The sequence below is a fragment of the Ornithodoros turicata genome, chromosome 6 (genome assembly GCF_037126465.1).
Source record: "Ornithodoros turicata isolate Travis chromosome 6, ASM3712646v1, whole genome shotgun sequence".
Classification (NCBI taxonomy): Eukaryota; Metazoa; Arthropoda; class Arachnida; order Ixodida; family Argasidae; genus Ornithodoros; species Ornithodoros turicata.
Genome location: NC_088206.1, coordinates 440,463 through 457,777, shown reverse-complemented (window position 1 = coordinate 457,777; position 17,315 = coordinate 440,463). Strand labels below are relative to the sequence as shown.

General features: G+C 45.8%; 1 protein-coding gene and 1 long non-coding RNA gene across 3 annotated transcripts in view; one reads left to right on the top strand and one right to left on the bottom strand.

Moving 5' to 3' along the window:
• Nucleotides 1-299: 299 nt before the first annotated feature.
• On the bottom strand, nucleotides 300-7,029 carry LOC135398748 (uncharacterized). The gene is made up of 3 exons (XR_010424128.1): nucleotides 6,889-7,029; nucleotides 2,586-2,842; nucleotides 300-467 (listed from the first exon to the last, which is right to left on the bottom strand). It is a non-coding gene; the product is annotated as an uncharacterized LOC135398748 (long non-coding RNA).
• The window catches only part of LOC135398746 (nucleolar protein 4-like), a 47,482-nt gene continuing 36,683 nt past the window's right edge, over nucleotides 6,517-17,315 (top strand). The window contains exon 1 of one of the 2 annotated variants that reach the window (XM_064630147.1): nucleotides 6,517-6,910. In XM_064630147.1, coding sequence (XP_064486217.1) covers nucleotides 6,593-6,910 — 318 coding nt within the window. In that variant the 5' untranslated portion in view covers nucleotides 6,517-6,592. The remainder of the gene's footprint in view (nucleotides 6,911-17,315) is intronic. The other variant, XM_064630149.1, reaches the window with a different exon arrangement.

Below are 17,315 nucleotides of genomic sequence, written 5' to 3'. Positions count from 1 at the left end.
TTCGTCGATCAGTATGTACCTCGCATTCTTCTGCACGCCGACGGTCGCAACAACTATCCCCCCATTGCCAAGAAGAGTCAGAAAAATATATCAGTTCCTCCGAAATTAGCTTCTGAAGGCAGAAAGGTTGAAGCTATTGGTAGGATGTATAAAGCATTCAGTGGCGACCTCAATGATAATAATGTGTGACAACCGTGTTGAGTACAGCAGGCCCGCCTAAGCAGAGAGGCTTGTATCTAATGAAATCTCCATTTTAGGTGAAATCCACGAAATTAAGTGACGAAATCAATTTCAAGATGTACAGTAGACACATTTTTACTCGGATAAAGTCAGTAGAGCAGCGCAATGGCTGGCCGAAATTCCATGAATGAACTGAGTTGGAGCGCTCAGTGAATGTCTTTCGAAAGGAGGCGACCGACGGAAAGGTTAGGAAATGAGCCAATTAGTCCAACGGGAGCTTTTCCAGTCTGAAAGCAAGCAAAAAGTACAACGTGGTGATTTCATCTTCAAATTACGTAATTTTATTGTGTCTAATCTAACCTATAGCACAATATGTCTCGACGAACCGCGTCTATTGGCTACAGAAGTAATTGGTAGATCACCTCGGCCGCGCCATCAGGCAGTCCATGGCGACGAGATAATATGACAACGGGAGAGAGTAGCGTCTACGAGAAAGAGTGTAGGAGTCCATGGTGTCGTTCAAAAAGCTCTTGGAGTGTCCCAATAAGACCCCGTTTTCTTCGTGTGTTGTTTGTAGGTCGCCGAAACAAGCTCTTGATGGCAGACCTTTGAACAGCCTCAGACGACAGCTAGGTGCAGCCTGGGATCATGGCCAGCAGTTGGTTATTTTCACCAGTTGTACCTACGGCACCATAAATGTGCGAACCCAATCCAAAGTTGTGCATCCTCACGAGGGCAGATGGGGGTTGAAGACGTCCTCACCCTCTTCGGTTCTGCCATAACAGAGTGACCAGCTGTTGTGGCACCCAACGATCTTTATTGATCGCCGTTTGTACAGTTGAGTGTGCGAGAACGCTCGCGATGGTAACGGCAATTTTGTGATAGATTCTATCAGATACACTTGTCACGAAAATAGCGTGCCTTCTTTTTTTATCTACGTGGGAACCCATCGTATAGGCGCCGTGCACTTCACCAGGGGGCAGCTCGAACAGTCTCGAACATTGCTTTCGGCGCCACTGAGCAATAACGGTGATTGCAACTCCATGGGTAGGTGAGCCGGGCCGGGTATGGTCTTCTCTTTGAAGGCCTGGGCTGAGCTCGGTTTTGACCATTATGGGCTCGGGTCCGTACATTGCGGGGTCTAGGTCGGGCTCGAGCCTGTGTCACTCCACTGTTAGTTAGCCACGGTCAACTTTTACAGCCCGCTACACTGGGACGGCCGAGTAGACTAAATTTATCGGGCTCGGGCCGGGCCAGGTATGGAGCTGTCGGACCAGGCGGGTAAGAAGCCGTCGGTCCAGTCCTGGGCATAAGAATACGGCCCATGCAGGTGACTCTAAGTGAGCACATGGATACCGGCTGCAATGGCTGCGGTTTTGTGTATGGTGGCGTCGAGAAAATTGTTATGCGACCTTCCGTCCGGAGTCCTATTATTTATTTATTTATTTACACATACTGCAGTCATTCAGAGGTATATAGCAGGCATACTTCATGGACAAATTCAATGACAGGAGGTGACAGTACAGCATGCTCAGGAAGTGGACCGATCTTCCTGGTTTTGGTAGATGTTAACCACACAGTTTTCCTAAGATTTCAGAGACAGGCGCTCGCGTTGCTGTTCGGCACACATTGATCACCACATTGCCCGTGAAGATAAAAAAGACGCACTTGCAGTGTACACACTATTTCCTTAAAAACTAGAATACAACAACAACAAGTACACTGATGATGATGAATGAGGAAATTGGCCACCTGGGTTGTGGCCCACTAGAATGCTAGCTTTAACAGCACACAAAAAAATAATAATAACGAAATTCTCTGCAGGATATTTAATATGACCAAGTAAACTTGTCAAGTACAAGTTCGATACAATTTCAATATAATGTACCACAAACTGAATACACAAAATGCTTGCACTACACAAGTCACACTATACTATCCAAACAAGCTTCAAACAAGTTAAAACGCGCGTAATATTCGCGAAGAAACTCACAAAAGACCGCCACTCAGGGGAGCCAGTGGCAACGAAAGGAGAGACGGCGGCCGTTCGACTAGGAGGTACCATGCGCTGTCGCCGTTCGGCTTCCTTATCTCGCCCTGGGAAACGGTGCCCAGTTTCGTTGTCAACATGGTTCGTTCATGTTCATGCTAACCGTGGGTCAACATGGTTTCGTTAGTGATGGTGTCAACATCATCCCCACGGTTAAAACAACGAACAACGCAACAGTATATCATGTCGTATATCGTGCCTTTTTTGAGTGTCGAGATCTTCGTTTTCCATTGCCCCACACAGGCCCCTACGTTTGAACCACCTGTCAACTTGGAAATAGCGTTCACATGACGGGGTGCCACCACTGCTCCGAATCTGTAGTGCACGGGGTATGTATACGGTGGACCTCACTCACCTCGTAGCTTCCGTTCTGAGGACATCTATAGAAACCTCCAATGACGACGCTCAATGTGCGGAAGTCATCCCCATATCATCGTCATCATGTATCTCTCTCTCTCCAATGACAACGACGGCGACAAAATAACGCTTGGATCCAGTCAGGGGCGGCGCAACGTCCTGAGATCAGGGGGACCCAAGATCTCAACCGGCGCCCTCTTCCATCTGTCACCGCCACCACCAATTCATGCCGGGGTTCCAAAAATTCGAGGCAGTCTGAATGAATATGTAAAACATCTGAAAATCTGAAAACATCCTGGAACTCGTCAACACTTTCAGGTCATGTCGTCGTGACCTCATTAATCGACAAAGCCTTGACTATGCTGGTACTTTGATGGATTCAGGAAAAGGGTTTATGGCATTTGATTCGCATGCGCCACCTGCAATAACACTTTGGCGCCTCACCTCCATGGGAATTTTGCGCCCCTTTCACCAATTCAGGGGGTCAACAGTAACACCCCTTCCGCCGCCCCTGTGTGTTTCAATAACCGCTGGGGGCAGAGCACGGATCAAATGCTTAGGTCTATGTGGATCGGGGTTCACTATAGTTGCTACGGACTGACTACTTCATTTTGGTTACTGACTAATAAGGATCGATAATTAGCCATAAATACTAATAAGGCCATTCCGACTTAGTTGACAAAGGACAAGGTTATTGGTGTTGTACGTTAGATGCGTCAACTGTTGAGGAGACACTGATAAGGGCTGGTAACCCGAAACGAACTATCAAAGTAGCGAATGGAACAACTCAGGGAAAAGAGGTGCTGACGCCAGGAATCGAACCTGGGTCTTCTGATTTCTTCTGTGTCGTCCCTAATTGTTGGTCTGCCTCGGCCAAATCTCGTTGTTAATATCAAAGTAGCTTTGTAGCAGCTAGTGCCCCGAATGAGAACTTTCTCTCCCTTGACTTGAAAACGGGGCGCGTACGCCATTTTTGTGGCAATTATGAACTGCATAATGCCACAAAAATGGCGTACGCCCCCCGTTTTCAGCAAATCAGGGGTTGAAGACGATGTCACTCGGGGTGACGGCTGGATAGGAGCGTGCTATGTGGTCAAGTTCATTTTTAAGAGTGTACGGTGTGTTCCAAAAGTTTGTCTCCTCGATTTCCCACACCTTTAAATACATCGGAAATACTCGAACGCAAAATTAAACGCGCACTGTCAATCGCCGTTAAAAAGCAATGCACGTGTTCGGCTCTATAGATCATCATACAGCAATTAAGTGCAGGCGAGCAGAACTTGGGCGAGGAAACGAGGGCCAAACGAGGTGAGAAATACAAGCTGAAAAGCAAAAACTCGCCATGTTCCGCGGTCTTCACTACAATGTATCATTATCGGCCTGCGGATGCACTGCTGTTCTGCAACGCATAGTCAATATTGGTTCCCCAACTATGGGGATGGCAATTGACCTTTGATACCTAGTAAGCTAACGGATGCAAGACTGCTTGAGATCAGTTGGGTCTGGGCCTCCCACGAAGGGCACTGTGTTTCCCATCTCACTAACAGCAATCTGTGTTTTTTTTTATCTTGGTGGGGGTGAAACAGTCTCAATCAAATCAGGTAATGGTTGTTCGAATCGCTTTGATGCGAACCAAGTGGCCAAATTTTGATCAGCGTGCGGGTCAACTCTGGCAACTTCCAAAATATCGGAATTTTTTTTTTACTGTGAGCGCATCAGGTGGTCATTGTGGTCGGTCCACAGAGCGTGCGCACTGACCGCACAAATTGACGCGATCGATAAGTCCCGCCGCAGGATGAAACCCCTTGTTGCGGTTGCTACGGGCAATAAATTGGTACTCCAATGTCTGTGATTCTGGTTTTCGAAAGATGCATACTTCAATCGTCATGTTCATCAAAACGAGATAAATTAGATCGCCACTTGGCAGCATTTTCCTTATCAAACTAATCAACACTACCAAGCCGGTCAGAATTGGACTGGCACCCTCTCTTCAGTGCGCACGACCGGCACTGGAACTTGTATGAGAAATATTCCATGGCTTCCTCCTATGTGAAAGTTCCCGATGGCTACGAACGTGGTTCAATGTCACGGTTAGAAAATAAGTATGCGGGTACACTTTTAAAAATGGTACTGCTGAAAACAATGCCGTAGCGATGGGGGGGGGGGGGGGGGGCGGGGCGGTTCACGTTTACCCTGCCCCGTCGCCGTTGTCGGCCTCACAGAGGCGGCCAACGTCATGACTAACGATCTGGGGAAATGTGCGTCCTGGGACGACTTCTAATGGGCCGACATATGTCTCATAGCGTCTGAACAAAACCCAGGAAACACCCCAGATTGCACAGCCGGGACCACTTTAGTACAAAAAAGGCGTACGCCTCTCGTTTTCAACCAATCAGGGGCGAGAAAAATGTAATTCGGGATGATGGTTGACTAGGAGCGTGCTATGCGGTGAAGTTAATTTTTAAGAGTGTAGGCACATTCCTTCAACCACCACACCCTCTAAAAACAGAACTTTACCGCAAAGCACGCCGTGCGCCAACCATTTCACGGATGATAGGGGTATCGCTTCTGATTTGAACAGAGAGGGGGCGTACGCCTTTTTGTGTCAATTTGGATACTATATGGTAATTGACAGAAAAGGGCGTACGCCCTCCTCTCTCTTCGAATCGGAAGCGCTAGCCCTATCATTCGTGCAATGGTTGGCGCACAGCGTACTGTGCGGTGAAGTTCTGTATTTAGAGTACAGGTGGCGGTTCGAGAAAACCGAAAAGTAAGTGCGAAAAAAAAAAAAAAACATGCGAGCTCGGGAGGGGGGGGGGGGGGGAGGGGGAATGGTGCGGACTTCCATGGCTCAAATCTCAACTGATAATCTCGAGATTTTGTTGTGTCCGTCTACTTTTCCTCGATGTCAAGGGTTTTAAATATGGAAGTCCGAAAAGTACGCTGGCTTAATTAAGGAGCTCGGAGGCACCCCGTGGACGACACATGTGGCGCTATTCGTAGATACGTCACTGTAGAGAATAATGTTCCATCCGCTAAGAACGATGCGAGATTGTTTGAAGCGCTCTCCTCGGGGGAGTAACGGGACAGGTACGGGAGGGAGCTGTGGATCGATTGGAGGGAAGGGCTCTGATAAGAGGCCGGGATGCGGACTTTGGGACGCGCTTCATATAGAATGGCTTCAAATGGAGGACGCAGGAAACGTTTTAGACGCTTCATTTAGAGACGGTTTCGTCGTTCGACGATAAAATAAAGGGGTTGTTGACGCGACAAAATTTTGATGCGCATAAGACATCGTGGCGTTTTCGACGTGCTTTTCGCGCACAGTAAACTAACAAAAAGACAGAACAATCCACAGAAGAGTGGCTATCAATTGAATGGACAATGAACCAAGATTTGACTAAAGGCATGTCGTTCCGTTCCTGCGGAGAAAACCACCCTGGACAAAAACGAGGTGAAAATATGGTGGAACCTACATGGCAGAATATGGATCCTTTTATATCAACTCGGTAGCCTTACCTGTCACTCTGATTCCCGCCGTTGTTTGACTTTCTCGACGACTGCCATATCGTAATTACCTTACCTGTCATTTCATTAACACGTATATGGTCGAAAGTTTTGTCCTCACATGGAAATAAAAGCCCGTTAAATTTACGACCATTCCATGGTTCATCAATGATACTTTCAGGAAAGAATCGATGACGTCTTCCAATGATACATTCCACTCACTGTTCTACTCAAAGAAATGCGTATCGAGGCCAGCCACCAAAATTATTCTGTGCGTTTATGCGGATCGAAAAGTGCGACTCCCCGCAGCGTACTTGTTTCCCGGGCCGATCCGTCCCAGGGCAGCGCGGGACAAGGAAGGGAAGGCATTTCTCCCGCCATCATCTGCACCCCTCCTTTCCCCATTGGTTGGCGAGCGAGCGACCCGCACAGCACTCCGGCGTCGCCAGACGCTAGTACACGCGGCGCTCTCGCCTCGCTAGGCCTAACGCCCTCCTCATGGCAGCCCAGCATAACACTCGACACGCTACTCGTGCCCGGATTGACGCCACGAATAATGAAGAGGAAGACTCGCCGGACGAGGTGGTTCCTCCACCGAGTGAGGATGCGTTTCAAGCCTGGGCGCTCAACACTTACGGGGACAGTGCCAAGACGAAAACCGTCACGAAAAAGAAATACGCTCGCATTCTCAAGATACTCAGAGGTGAGGAACAGACGTGCGCCGAGAACTCAAAGTTCCGCTTTTGGGTCAAAGCCAAAGGTTTCAAGCTGGAAGAAGAGAAACAGGTGCTCACCGTGCCGTGCACAAAGATCAAGGTAGGTTTCTTGCATTTCTTTTCATGTGGTGGAACACGAAGCGAAAGCAACCCTTTCTTCGCCGTCATTCTGTCACGTCAAAACGAATATATGAGTTTGCGTGCCGAGCAAATCAGTGGCGCCTATTTGTTGAACGACTCGTATCCACCTGCGATATTTTTTTTTTCTTTCTGTTTTGTTTTGTTATTGCTGCCACTTTATCGTGGAACGTCCAACGCGTTTGCAATATGCCCCGGGGAAAATCGTGGCGATAGTTAAAGACGGTCCAAAGGTGGTGAACGCTAAAAGCTGTAAATTATAAAACTATCAGAACTGAAGCCTTTCTCTTTTTTTTTTTTCTTTTTTTCGCGCTGTGTGCGGAGAAGCACTTGTTTCTGGAACTCGTGCTCTTCCAAGAGGGTCGATCGCTCACAGCCGATCGAAGTCACTTTGGGTCAAGAAGCACGTGTTAGGATCAAACGGCCTTCGTGGTTGCCAGAAAAAAAGGAAAAAAAAAAAAAAACTCGAACTACTTTGCGCACTTGTTGAAGCGACTTCATTGGGTAAATCCTTCCTTCAAAGGAAGCTTTTTTTCCTTCGCACGAGTTGGAGTCGGTCAAAGACCTATAGAATACCTCTATGATAGGTAAAATCGTGTCCATCGATATAAATAGCAACACAAATAACGGATGCGAAACTTCCGGAAGATGGACGGCCGATTTCGGTACCGCAGCCGGATATTGATTAACGGTCCTCTGAAAAAGAAGAAGAAAAAAGGCCATCGGAGAAATCCAGACAAAATGTTCTTTTTTTTTTATACAGATGCAGAGAGCCTTCCGACGAGAAAGGTAGCAAACGATGGCGTCAGTTAATGGGGAGAATGTGCACAAACATTGGGATCCCCATTCAATGATCCCCATTCAGAATGGCGCCATTCAAAAGGTTTGCGTAAGTTTCTCACTGTGTCCTGTGCAGCTATTCTGGAGCTCACGTCCACGTGAGCTTTTGTGCCACACTTTTTCAGACTTATTTCACTCCCGCTGTGAAACGTGTTGTGCCTTCAATAGAACGTTCTTCGGTGGAAACTTTCGTCCCAAGTGTACCCCTGCATTAACTTTCCCAAAAGTAGCACAATGGGATCTACTTTTCGTGGTCAAGTAATTCTTGGAATGGGCAAAACCCGGCCATAAACTTGGCCTTCAAACGTGGCTTGGGGCCGTACATTCGAAGGTGTTGCTATGGGATGCGTTGAACGTCACCCGGAAAATAAGCGGCAAAAGTGTGCGCCAACAGCTGTGCGTTGCTGTGTCGGAGTGGACGACGCAACCTATCAAACAGACAGGGAGACACGCACAGGGTAGACGCGAAACTCTACAAAAAAGATAGGACGTAAGATTCACGACATAGATCTCCGGCCAAAATTGGCTGATAAAAGTGGCCATCGACAACAATGATTTTAAGGGAGATAAACTTACTGCGCGTACGCATTTGTGCTTATTGATGACGTCACCAAACGACCTATAGTTGAAGTACCGTTGCCAAACGAAAGGCCAGCGAAATGTGTTTGCAACTCATAGGCCAGATGCAGTAACTGCACCTGTTCGTCAGCGAGCTATTGTTCCACTTCGTGTCGGCAAGAAACGTTGGGAAGAAACGTGCTGGGAGTCCAATGGACGTGCGTTGTTGTGCCTCAGACGTCTGCAAAACGTCCCAAGGTTTTCGGAGATGATTTATCGTTACCGTCCATGTAATTGTCAAATATAATCTTTTCCGCAAATAAGCCCGGAATTCTTTATTTCCGTTTAATTTAGCCCAAGATATCTCGATCTAGTAAATAGCAAATCTATAAAAATGGCAACGGGGACAAAAAAGCTCATTTTCGGCAGTTGTTAAAGGATTCCAATCGCGGTTCATCAAGGCGGGAACGTGTCATCTGCAGGCCACACATAATTTAGCGAAACGGAAATATTCGTTGGTCATTATACAAGAAGCATTTATATAGAGAGGGACCGAGTCAAAAAGTCCCACACATTTTATTGATCATAGGTAGATTTTCGTTTAGTTTGTTAAATATTTATTTTATATTTCGTTGTCCTCAACGTGTGCGTGGCTACCTCGTGTGACGCATCATTGGGACAATCCCATTTGAGCTGCGATTGCACACGCCAGAGGACGCCACCATGAAGCTCACAAACAGAAAGTCTCTCCCAACCGGGCGATTGATCTGGAGGGGTTTTTGACAACCAGGGTATAGGTGTATACACCACTCACTTGTATGCGAAGGTGTTCTTTACTGATCGAAACAATTCTCCGACGGGAATGTCTGGCAACGCTCCGAAACAGTCTTCGCCACCGAGTTTGCGCTAGGTATAGATGATGTGGAAATGTTCCTGAAAAAGCTTCCGGTTCAACTTGACTTCTTTTTGTCCCGGTTAATAAGAATTTAGTGAAAAGGTGACTAAAGAGCACGCGAGCTGGTGAAGTTGATGCATAATGTAAAACCCCGAAACTAGGGAAGTCTTGGTGTTGTGTCTGTCTCTTCATGTTCCCTATAGGCTTTACATTATGCAAAAATTTAGTGTTCCTTTCTTTTAAACGTCCAACCATCACTTGAGATGGTCGATTAGATGAAGATGACGACGTCATTCTGATGATGATGATGATGATTGATAGAAGAAAAAAATGGGGAGGTGAGTCAATAGCTAAACCGAACTGGCTATACCTCAGTGCACCTACGTAGAGCGGGGGGGGGGGGGGGGGGGGGAATGGCGGTAAGGAGAAGAATTCCGTGGGTGAACGAAAACGACAAGCCATAGTCAAGCAGAGAGTCAAACACTGTGTAAGTCGAAACATAGTGTCACGGTTGTCGACGTCATTCTATAGAGCCCGTACCGTTCAGAGGAACACCACAGAATGCATCGTTCGTTTCGACAGTCTTCTAATCCAAAGAAGGCTCCTGGCTGACTTAATGAGATTCACGAGCATTATTTGCCTCTTGCTTGTACCTCCGGCTTCTCGAAAGCTTCGAAGGACAACAATTCGAGAGATGTTTGTTTCACTCCAGGTCATAGGTCTGGAAGGCGCACCTCTATGGAAGAAGACGTCATGTAGAGTTTGTTGTTGCTTGGACCAGACCTGATATGTGAATTAGTCATTGCTTTGTCTTTTTTTTTTTTTTTTCAGATCATTATAAGCGTCTCTCTCAGTCGATGGGCGTGACGGTCAGGGTCTTTGAAATACGGATTTTTCGTTCCAAGAGTTGAACATGAATGATCAGGTCATAAATGCAGCTCTTTGTCGATTCCATCTTGCCATTCCACAGAGCTGTACACGCGGGAGAAGCTTACACACCGCCAGTATAGCTATTTTTCCGTCCCAATTAATTTTCCAAAGTAACCACCAGGTAAAATGGCGGCCAAGTATAAGGAAGCCAGGAATTAGTCATGGAGCGTCCCAACCACGGGAGGTTCCTCAGCAGTGCTGGGTGAAGGATAATTACAACTTGGCGTGCAACGTATGGTTATCTCGGTGGCTCTGTCTGGATCCCTGGGAAACAGCCCTTCATTTCTTACAGGGAATATCGTCCGGTGAACGTGCAGTTGTCCAGTCAGGAGCACACCTGACAATGAGGCTTCATCGAGAGAGCTGCACCTAAGGTTGTGCGAAACTTTTCACAGTCGAAAGGACGCCACGTTATTGCGTCCATAGTAACGCTCATCTTGGTTCACACCAACACTCAAGAGAATACCCTGTAAACCCGGCCTGCAATTCCGCAACACATGTGAACAACGACAGGGAGTGGCGCGTGCAGTATCCGAAAATACATTAACCGGTGTGAGATTAAGTGTCATCCCTGGCGACATCATTTTAATCCCCCACCCCTTCAAGGTGTGGGGGATCCCAAATAATCTCGGGGTTCGACCCCCGAGGGGGTTTGAGCCATAACATACTGCATCATCATTTTCTCGGAGGGCTTCCAGATGACGGCAACACACGGGTGAGTCATGGAATGTCTCTCATCCTGAGGGGGAGATCCTCGTGGGGAGCATCCACTATTTGCCATGCAGTTGTTTCCGATGCGTATGGTCCCTGTTATACCTTCGCTTCGGTGGTTCTTTTCATAGACCCACGCAAGAGTCGTGTGCATTCAAAGGTGGCTTACATGAGCAAGCCATCGCAGGACTTGGAATGGACCGAACGTTTCATTTTGAGGACAAGACAAAGATGAGCTATTATCAACAATATTATTTCGTGGTTACGGTTGTAGTTAAGATATTCTTTGCAATGACGCTTTCAAGTTTGCGTCAAAATTCCTACACTCTCTAAAAACACAAATTGACCGCATAGCAGGCTGTGCGCCAACCATTGCCACGAATGATAGGGGGGCGTACGCCTTTTTGTGGCAATTTGGATATATGAAAATTGCCACACAAAGGCGTACTCCACCCTCCGTCTTCCAATCACCAGCGATAACACTATCATTCGTGGCAGTGGTTGGCGCGCAGCGTGCTATGGGTGAAGCTCTGTTTTTAGAGTGCATTCTAAGAAAAAAGGGTGTGATCATAGGTCAGCATAGAGTCTCATAGAAAGAATGGTAAAATAAATTATCATATATCCAAATTGAGCCAAAAAGGCGACCCCCCCTCGCTTACCGAATCGATACCGAAGCGATAACCCTATCATTCGTGGCAATGTTGGCGGACTACGTGCTATGCGGTCAAGTTCTGTTTTGAGAGTGAGGTAGCGGGTAGAACTTTGCAGCCTGTTAGGCGCACCATATGCGACGACTATTACCTCCTAAAAGGTGGAACTGCTCCACCCTTTTTTCTAAGAGTGATACAACCACATGAACTCCATCCTCGTTCGTTCAATAATGGCGAAGCTTTCGCGAATCAACGACACAAGTGTTGTAAATTGTTACGCACCTCACGAAGGGGTGTTTATTAAAGAAGAAAACGATAAACAAAATGGAAAGGTTAACCAGGCAAAGAGTCGGCCTCACGAGGCTTCATTGGGTGACACAGATACTTGAAATATTCACGCACTACCGATATTTATGTTATTCTATTCACGCACGATTAGTTCGCATTCATGAAAAAACACATGCTCTAACAGAAATATTCTGAAAGAGTAAGTGGGGGGGGGAAATTCGAAGCTTTTCATTTATTTTCGCAGGTAACACAGACATGAAGGCTTATTTACAAATGCATTTTTTAGAGCACATCGTCATACTCACCTGCTTATAGTGGCGAGGAATTTTACGATGTCCCTAATGGTGAAAAGCATAGGTGGCAGGGGACGCTGCGGGGAGAGAGACTGCTGAGTCACGGAGCGTCCTTCCCTCTCCAGGACGCCGCCCCAAAAACTCGTATTCAGAGGGGGACTTTCTGTAGAGGCATTCCGATGGAAGGGAACATTCCCTATATTCCCATTAATCGCTGATTTTCGGGTATACCTTTTGTGGCGGCTGCTTCCTATGAGCGTCCCTGGAATACATTTTTATCAACCTTGGGCGAACATTTCGGAGTCCTCGAAGAAATATTCTTTCTCTTTGCCTGGCAATTCCTAATCGAATTCGAGAAATAAATAATTTCGCTATGAAAAATCTCCCTTTCGCAGGAATGGGATTCAACGCGATTGCTAGAAGTAAAAATCGGTGAAGAAAAGTTTCCCCGGGTTCCGCAAAAAGGAGCTTTCATCGGTTCATCGGGCGATGTTTGAACGCTTTCCAAATATCTGCTCCATTTTGATGCGCCTGTTACATCGGTTATACGGGAGTTTTATGAATTCGTTTAAGAGTAATTGTCATCTTCGTTTGGAAGACACGCAAATGCTTGGCCGTTTGGAGAAGTCGGACGAAATTCACGCATGCTCGTTGTGGCCGATCATCGAATGAACCACAATACGAGCACACATGAGTGAGCGTCATACGGGACCACACCGTGGAAGAGATAGCGAGCGAGCTGGCCGGTATAACCCCGAAACTATAGGCACGTCCCTAGTCCCGTGGTTTTACATACGAAAAAAAGGACGCCCTACATTTCAGTTGACCCGTCTCGTCACATCAGCTTCTCCAAAACCCTCGGGGTGAACGCAATAAGGCTTCACTAATCAGAACATCTTTGGATACCGTCATTTTACGTTCATTCAAGTGAGGTTAACAAACCAATTGTTGTCAGAGTCAATCAAAACACGTTTTTGTTTTGTCCTGCGTAGTTTTCTGTGGCCGGCCTCATGCGATTTCAAAAGGCAGCAACATTAAAAATCCAAGCGTGGCGCCTGTAATCCTCTTTTGTTGCCGATAGGAACTCTATCTATGTGCGATAATAAGTCGCAGAAACCAAAATTATTTTCACTATTTCAGTTTGAGTGTATATTTCTCACAAATAAATATATACATTGTGCACGACATGAGGAACGAACCGCACCGTGTCCTGTTGCTTTTCTCTTGCGTTCCGAAAGCATGGGATGCACTTGGGCCACTTGGGCCTCAGATTTACAAGCAGAAGTTGGCATTAATCCACAATTGTGTGGAATTAAGTACTATCAAACTGTTCAATGAATGGAACAATACATAATTAAGCAATTGAAAAATAATTGTACAAAATAAATAATTTGCTACTTGAACGACAGTGTTCACCTTACCCATTTCTGCACAGTCGCTTCTCCAACTGTGCTGGCACAACCACGGGTTTCCCCGAGTGACATTCTACCAGGACGTGCTGAATATTCCCGACCACGCCTGAGCCATCCGAGTGTGTTGTGCCGTGAACGCTACACTAAGGCCTGCACTGCCGAACATGCGTAGTTATCCTCGAAGGGTTCACCCATTTTGTCTGCTACCTATCACGCTCCATCCCAGCGTAACGAGACACGTGTTGGGAAGGAAATGACACCGAATGTCAGTATCGACAGACGCTGCCAGGATCCAGAATAGAATAGAATAGAAATAGAAAGAAAAAGAAATGGAAACGCCAGGATCCACTGTTCCGCTATCACGGCCAAAGTCTAGCCCGAGAAAGAAGCTTCAAAAGGCTCGCCTCAGAGAATCCAGTGGCTCCTGTGTCGTCCTCAGAAATCAGCGAATCGCAGAGTAATTTTCTTCATCTTTTGTGCAAAATCCTATACACAGCTCTATACATGCTATTCTCGCTGCTTCTCTAACTTCCCGAGGCCTTCCAGAAGTACATGTGGTATCTGCTAGTGCAGTAGGTGTCCAAGAACTCTCTGGCATTTCAGAACTAGTACCCCAAACAGCACTCAAAAGAGATACTGAAGCTTTTTACATTTATTAAAGCTACGCTTCTTCAGGAACAAAATGAATGAAACCCAAGTGCAAGTATATATATACACAATTACAATGAGCATAGGGGTACAGGAAATGAGTAATTGGAGTAAAGGAGTAAACTAACAATGTTTATTTTGTTTTATTTTTATGTTATTGGATCTTGTGACCCTCTCCTCCTTTCCTCTCATTGTAATTGTGCATATGTACTAGCACTTCGGTTTCATTCACTTTGTACCTTATGCAGTTACCAAATTGCCTCACTGATGGCTATTAGTGGAAACTGGTAATTGTAAAGATCACGTATAAATCACCGGGTTTGCTACACAGGCCTCTAACGTTTCTTTTGCGGAGGGCTATGTTAAAGTAGACGTAGTAGCAAGGAGGGAAAGAGATCAAACAGTACTACAAAAGGTAGACACTTAAGCTTTTTACATCTATTGAAGGTAGTAGCGTTCGCGTAGTGGACCATAGCACACTTCATTTGTGTAGTATGAGGTTGTATACAGGGTGGGGCACGAAACGTGTCATTTGGGGTTTATAAGAAAACGGTAGAACGGAAAAATATGCGGTCAACGGCTCCTGGGCGGCAATTAAGTTTGCCATCTTCAAAAAATACTTTTGTCGAATTTCAATTGGAAGAAATTGAAATTTCTGGATTGAACTCTGAATTTTCCTAGTCAACACAACGTTTTTTTTTTTTTTTTTTACAGAATCAGGAAGCCCGTGGCGAACTTAGTCGAATACACCGGAAGCCGAAATCTCTAATGCTACAGCGAGTGCAAAAAAATTGTGAAAATCGGCTTTTTCTGACGCGCGTATTTCAGCGGCGCACGAAATCGGCCGCAAAGATGCGATGAGAGGAGGACATGCCCCTGCCCCGTACCAATGGGAATCCATGTACTCTCACATTATTATCGCGATGTCTCTTCCTTTCCCTTTCCTCTTGTTTTTTGCAGTGTTCTGTCTATCATCTGGGCAGGCGCATGTCCTCCGCTCATCGCATCTTTGCGGCCGATTTTGTTCGCCGCTGAAATAGGCGCGACAGAAAAAGCCGTTTTTCACTTTTTTTTTTTTTGCACTCGGCGCATTAGAGATTTCGGCTTCCGGTGTATTCGACTAAGTTCGCCACGAGGTTCCTGATTCTGTAAAAAAAAAAAAAAGTTATATTGACTAGGCAAATTTCAGAGTTCAATTCAGAAATTTCAATTTATTGCAATTGAAATTCGACAAAATTATTTTTTGAAGATGGCAAACCTAATTGCCGCACAGGAGCCGTTGACCGCATATTTTTCCGTTCTACCGTTTTCTTATAAACCCCAAATGACACGTTTCGTGCCCCACCCTGTAAGACTACACGTTGCAATTTTCCTTCTGTCGCGTTACGGTGCTAGATCAAGTGCGGGGACCCTAAAGCACCATGTGCGTTAAAAAATCGCGGGCCGCGTAGGAATGACAACGTTTTTATTCCACACTATGAAACCACCATGACTGAATTGTGACTTTTCGAGAAAAGTAGCCCTCAAAACAGTGATTTTCTCGTACCTCCTCAAATTTACGATGCCGACGAAGAGGGATGTCTCGCGGAATGTATTGTATACAAGGAAAACACAAAGCAGGTTCTTCCTTCTGGAGAAAGTTGCATGAATATCGCAAAACTCGCGAATATTGCTGCAAATTTGCCTCAAGTGTGCGCGCTGTGGCGGGAATTTCTTCTCGCTCCATTTTCTAGAACACTCAATCAGAACGAACAGTGCTGTACCTAAGGTATTCGGTGTTTACTAGCTTTTTTTTATTTTTTTTCATTAGCGGAGTAGCACTCCCGCCACATTTTGAGTGGAAAAGTATTTCCGCTACAAATTCATGCGGTGGCATTCTCTTTCTCGACTACCGCAACTTTCAGTGAAATGGAAAACGTGGAGCACAGCGGGGAAAACAGTATATTTTCTTCCTATTTATTTCATTTTCTTGCCATTCAGGCAGACATGTCAGGCGATCCTCCTCGATTTCAACTGCCTTCATAAGTTAAGCCGCACTGAAAGTAATGAAAAATGATGCAATTCATGCGTGTACTTTTCAACGTTTTGCGAAACGCCTCCATGCCACTCTGTTATAGTGAGTAATATGAACAACGGGGCATGTTTCTACTTGTTGAAGCGGATGCAAAGTTAATGTACGTGCATCGATTATATATTTTATTTTTTCAAAGTTGAATTGTATTTTTCGAAGCAGGTACACCGTATACATTTCAGCTCTACTTTCCGTCTTTTTCGTTTGAGCATGATGTGAAACAGAGTTGGGAGAAACATTTCTCTCGAGGTTGAATAGTTTTAGATTATATTCGTTGGTTGGTTGGTTTTAAGGAAAAAATAAAATGGAGATTTTGACTTCACTCTATAGTGGGAGGCCCGCAACTCCACATCACTTGCACCAGTTACTTTGGTGGAAAACTCCTTGAATGATGATGCCAATGAAGGTGAGCAGGAAGATGGCGATGATGATGCTGATGATGATGTCACAGAACGCGCAAACACGCAAACAGTCGAACAGCAAAGCCCACAAAACACACATAGGCTCAATTATATTCGTCGTTAAGTGTGATTCAGTCACTGCTTCGCATGACACATGTATGGCTGCCGGTAGCAAGCTTTGCCCTCGTTGCCTTTGGTTGGTCTATGACATGGGTAATGGTAATGGTTTAGGTACCAACAGTTTGCAAATCCCTCGTAAAGAAAGCCTGTTTTTAAATCAATCTGTGATGTGACAAACTTAGTAGACAGAACACAAGGTAAACACAAAGACAGGTGCTTCATCTTGGCTAATTGGAAGACTTTAGATAGCCCATCATCTATCGATGATGGGCTATCTAAAGTGGCGATATCATGGGCTACCATGGGATACCATCATCGATAGATGCATATTGGACTGCAGTATATATACTTGAACGCCATGAATAGTGGTTGGGAAATAGCGGAAAACTATTTGCGTTACCTTTATTTGGCAGAGGTAGCGATATCCCGTTACATTTTCGAATGTTTAGCGACGCTAGTATTGCGCTACTTTTGAGTAAAGTAGCGGGTACTGGGTTACTTTAGTTTCGTTTAGTTTCTCCGTTTACTTTCAGTACGGGGCACAACACTG